The sequence below is a fragment of the Pempheris klunzingeri genome, chromosome 7, assembly GCF_042242105.1.
Source record: "Pempheris klunzingeri isolate RE-2024b chromosome 7, fPemKlu1.hap1, whole genome shotgun sequence".
NCBI classification, from domain to species: Eukaryota; Metazoa; Chordata; class Actinopteri; order Acropomatiformes; family Pempheridae; genus Pempheris; species Pempheris klunzingeri.
The window spans coordinates 847,087-852,086 of record NC_092018.1 but is presented as its reverse complement, the minus strand read 5'-3'; the positions used below and the strand labels follow the sequence as shown (position 1 = coordinate 852,086).

General features: G+C 48.8%; 1 protein-coding gene across 1 annotated transcript in view; it reads left to right on the top strand.

Moving 5' to 3' along the window:
* LOC139204431 (protein unc-13 homolog B) overlaps window positions 1–5,000 on the top strand; it is a 53,218-nt gene that overhangs the window by 9,066 nt on the left and 39,152 nt on the right. The window contains exon 8 of the mRNA XM_070834455.1: window positions 796–946. Coding sequence (XP_070690556.1) covers window positions 796–946 — 151 coding nt within the window. The remainder of the gene's footprint in view (window positions 1–795; window positions 947–5,000) is intronic.

The window sequence follows — 5,000 nt, the reverse complement described above, 5'->3', positions numbered from 1 at the left end:
AATCCCTGTTTTAGTGAATGTAGTCTGGTGTGTGTGCTGTTTGTGGTTAAACCAAAAGGATCTTCCAGGTCTCTCTCTGTAGGGATCCTTTCCATGATGCTGTCACACACTTAGAATAACACTCTGAGCCTGTCAGTGGATCAAACAAGCTCTTTTAGTGGACCTACTGTGATCAGGTGCAGTTGTCCCAAAGGATCACGTTGCAGCCATTGCAGCCCGTCTGGTGTCTGCTGGCTGAGGTGATCTACTGGACCAGTTCCAACACTTTTACTACCTACCAGTCACTCACACACCAGGATGAGGACAGAGAGGATCATGGGTAGAAACAGTGGAGTGACCCTTTAAAGATGTGACTGGAATATTAGGAATATTAACTCTAACTGGTTATCACCCACTTTTACTTCATCTCCAACTAATTCACTTTTGTTTCCCTCCCACCTCTCTCTCCTCTCTCTCCTCCCTCTCCTCCCTCTCCTCTCCCACCTCCCTCTCCTCCCTCTCCTCCCTCTCCTCTCCCACCTCCCTCTCCTCCCTCTCCTCCCTCTCCTCTCCCACCTCCCTCTCCTCCCTCTCCCCTCTCTCCTCTCCAATCATGTCTGACCCTTCCCTCCTCCATCTCTCCATCCACATCCGATCCTGCATCCTCCTTCCTCTCTGTAATTTCTCTCCTCCTCCTCCCCCCTGATCTCTCTCTGGCCTCTTTATACCCCCCCCCCACCCTCCGTCTCCATATTATTCCTCTGTCCTGACACATTCAAACCTGCTCCCCCTCCTCTGTCCCTCCCTCCCCCTCAGTCACTTCTCCTGCCTGTCCTCTAGGTACATGCTGTCGGGGCTGCCAGCAGTGATGAGCACCCTGCTGGCCAACATCAACGCCTTCTACGCCCACCCCACCGCCTCCACCAACGTCTCTGCTCCGGCCAGATTCGCAGCCTCCAACTTCGGGGTGAGTGACACCGTGAAACAAACGCTCGTCTTTTCGCTCAAATAATCAAACTTAAGACACCTCGGAGCGAAACCGACGACTACGTGTTAGCGGGGGGGTTAAACCGGGACGTGTTTGTCTCCCCACATACCGGCTGTGCTGGATGTCGATGGCTTTATTCTCTGTCAGCAGCTCATTATATCAGCAGCAAGTTCGTTATAGAAACCAGGGGCCAGTTCAGACCCAGTCTTGGGTTTGGGGCCCCCTGGTGGTCTTCTGGGAAGGGCCAGCTCTGGGCTCAGACCCACAGGGAGCCATAGGTCTGTATTTGCTGCATCCTTCATCAGTCAGTGCTGATGTGATTCAGACTCTGAGTACAGACCGTCCTCTCTGTCTGTCAGTAACTGTGTGTAAAAACACTCTGTCTAGATGTGGCTCCCTTTATGATGTCATAAGGGGATCTGACTGGCCCCGCCCACTGACTCCACCTCGCTGTCACTAACACCAGCCGTGGTGTTTCTGTTCCTCTGAGACTGAGGCAGCAGGAACATGTTCTGATTTCAAACCTGTAAACCTGCTCCAGCAATATGGGACCTTCAGCGTTCTCTGACGTTCCACTCACACGAGGAGAACCACAAAATGTTGTCTTCCTCTTGATTTGATTGATTGTTCAGAAGGTTTTAGTCTTCAGGGCTCCAATTATAAAGATGTCACCAAATGATAAAAAGCCCTCGTTGCTGTGGGGAAGTCGACTCTACAACAGACAGCACTGGGGGTGGGGCCTCACCTGTGGAGTAGCTACAGCCAATAGGAGGCAGTCACATGGCCCAGGTAATAAGATGATGTTGTTATGTTATGTTATGTTTCACTGAGACTTCACACACGTGCTCTGTGATTAAAGGCTCGGAGTGTCTGGAGTGTTAACACAGAGTCAAACTGCTCGGGGGGGTCAGACACACCAACAACAGAATAAAACACTCAGTCAGTGTTTACAGAGGGAGGTGTGGCTGTCCAGGTGAGATGTGTCTGAACCAGCCTCAGTTTAGTAGAAAGTAGGTGTCACACAGAGGGTGAAGGTTATCAGAGCCCCCCCATGAGAAGGACGTGCCCAGAGCCAGGAGGTGTTCCTCTAATAATCTTCCTCATTAAAAGCTAATGTCCTTCCACCTCTGGACCGGCTGTGAAGTGGCCCACGGGCCCCAGAGGAGCCACTGAGGGGGGGGGGGGCAATGACAGCTAGAGGCCGAGCTTAATGACTCCTGGGATCTCTGCCAACGGCGGCGGCTTCACTTCCCCTCCTGACTGTGATCTACGAGCCACTGCAGGCGGCCTGTTCCTGCTTTAATGGGCCGGGGGGGGGGCAGGCGGACAGGCTCTCACCGTGTGGGTCCATGTCAGCATTGGCTGCTGGGTAATAAGCCCTTTATTTGTGTGGCTCTGATGACTTCATGACGCTGACTGATGACTGAGCTCTGCACTGACTAACCTGTGAGTCAGCAGAAAGAAGAAACAGATAAAACAAACTCACCTGGACAACACCTGTGTGACCCTTCTGTGGCCTTAATCCTCTGAAGAACACATTCTACCTAGATGAGCCTCCCACAGCCTGTAGCATGAGTCCCCCAGAGGAGGAAGTCAGCAGATTCAACTAACCAATCAATCAATCAATCAATCAATCAACCAATCAATCAATCAATCAATCTTTATTTATATAGCGCCAATTCATAACAGCGTTATCTCAAGACCAACAGGGCTCATGGGTGTTAACATGAACTGGGACAGATATATTAACCCACAACCAGGTTAGTTAGTTAGTTAGTTTAGTTAGTTAGTTAGTTAGTTAGTTAGTTAGTTAGTTTAGTTTAGTTTAGTTTAGTTTAGTTTAGTTTAGTTTAGTTAGTTAGTTAGTTAGTTAGTTAGTTAGTTAGTTTACTTTAGTTTAGTTAGTTAGTTAGTTAGTTAGTTAGTTAGTTAGTTAGTTAGTTAGTTAGTTCAAGCTTCACATCATTTTGGGGTTTTTCTTACGGGGTGCATTCCATTACTGTTGGGGGCTGCTGTTGCCCGTCGTCCCTTCCTCTGCCCCCACGTCACCTGTGTTTCTGTCCTCCTCTGAGTGCAGTAGAAGTCTTCTTCTGGTCCAGTTTTATTTATTCAGTATTTCCTCCTCTTCAGAGGAGCTTTAACACTGTTTCACATCATCTGTCTGTCTGTCTGTCTGTCTGTCTGTCTCTCTGTCTGTCTGTCTGTCTGTCTGTCTGTCTGTCTGTCTGTCTGTCTGTCTGTCTCTCTGTCTGTCTGTCTGTCTGTCTCTCTTCTGCCTCTTTGTTGCTGCTGTTTTACTGTGCCCGTTGCCATGGTGATCAGGTGATTTCCTGGTCTGTCCTCCGCTTCATAACTCACCTCTGAAATCATGTCAGCTGACAGCTTCAGTGTGTGTGTGTGTGTGTGAGTGTGTGTGTGAGTGTGTGTGAGTGTGTGTGAGTGTGTGTGTGTGTGTGCCTGTGTGTGTGTGTGTGTGTGTAGACTTGTTTAGAGCTCCTTCTCTGCTCGCTGGTTGTGAGGTGAATTATTAAAATCTCTTCATTAGGATAAACTCAGTCAGGGTCAGTACAGCTGGTGTGTAAAGCTTCTCTCCTCTTCTGAAGTGATGATGGTCTAACCTCTGGGGACCACAGTGTGTCTATGGATACCTGACATCCAGGTCAGAACTGTAGGTACCAGATTCTGACGTTATGATTGGCTGATATTCTGATATTGATACTCACGATATTCACGACAGCTGATTGGTCCTGAGATTCTTCTTCAGTGTTTTTCTGCCTCCTCGTGGACAGAAGAGTCCCTCACTCTCACATTCTGTCGTCATGTGCAGACATCTGTGAAAAATTCAAATCCACCTGCAGGACATTTTGATGTGACATATTTTTCTGTTAATATTTAAAAAAGTTTTGGAGTTAAAGCACATTAAATCAGCACAGAACAACATTGTCTTTAAACTCTCACAGTCACATGACTGCAGGCAGGAAGTGTGACTGCTGCTCCTCCTCTTCCTCTCAGGTGAGGTCACGGATGGACCAAGCGAGGAGTGTGTGCAGTGGAGTCATCAGGTTTAGTGGTTTCCTCTAGATGAGTGTGTCTCCTCTCGCTCTGTCTTGGCTCTAGTCAGAACCACAGAGTCACAGGAAGCCTGCAGGGTGCTAATAGATTACAGGACCTGTCAGAGGCAGGTTTCCTCTGGGACACTAAAGGAGACCTGAGATGCTGGTTTGTGTTTGGCTCTTGGACCCACTGATAGTTTCCTATTCCTCCTCCGGGACCTCAGCGGCCTTAATCGAATGCCGTCTGGCTTCAGCGGCCTGTTTAAGGCGCCTTTTATTAGCTAGTGGTGATTCTGCACCTGAGACGCTCCGGTGGTGAAGCCGGCTGTCAGGGAATCTGTTTCAGGAGATGGGATTTGGTTGGTGTCTCCGCTGCTACTGTCACATGTTCCAGCCCAGTTTACTGAGTTACTAAAGTGTTAAAGAAGCAGCGCTGGGTTTGATCTGAGCGCCTCTGGCTCCTGTTTCAGAGCAAACACTTCAGCTTTTGGTCCAAGCCAATAAAAACCATGATAATGTGATGCAGAAATCAGTCAGCTAATTGGTTTTACATGAAAAGAATTAACTTAAAGCGGCGTGTGAAAACCCTGAACAGCTCAGCTGCACCTGATCGTCTCCGTGTCCCCTTCAGGCTACTTAGCTTGATTGTGCGGTCGAAGCCTTCGGGTGTGAGATGAATTAATCCCAATGAACACAGACATTTATCACTGGTCTGATGAGCAGAAACATACGGCAAAGGGTTTATGGCCACATAAAGTGTGTCACAGCAGCAGAGGACAGAGATGTTACCTGCCCAGTGAGGGGGGGGGGGGGACAAGGAGCCAATTACAGTTATTACCACTGCTGTGTGTGTGTGTGAGGACGGGGGGGCTTTAGGGAAGGACAGTGTGACAGTGTGTTATCTTTTAAAGGTCAGAACTGATGTGTTAGTCTTGTGTCCGGCTTTTTAGGTCAGGTGTGTGTGTGTGTGTGTGTGTGAG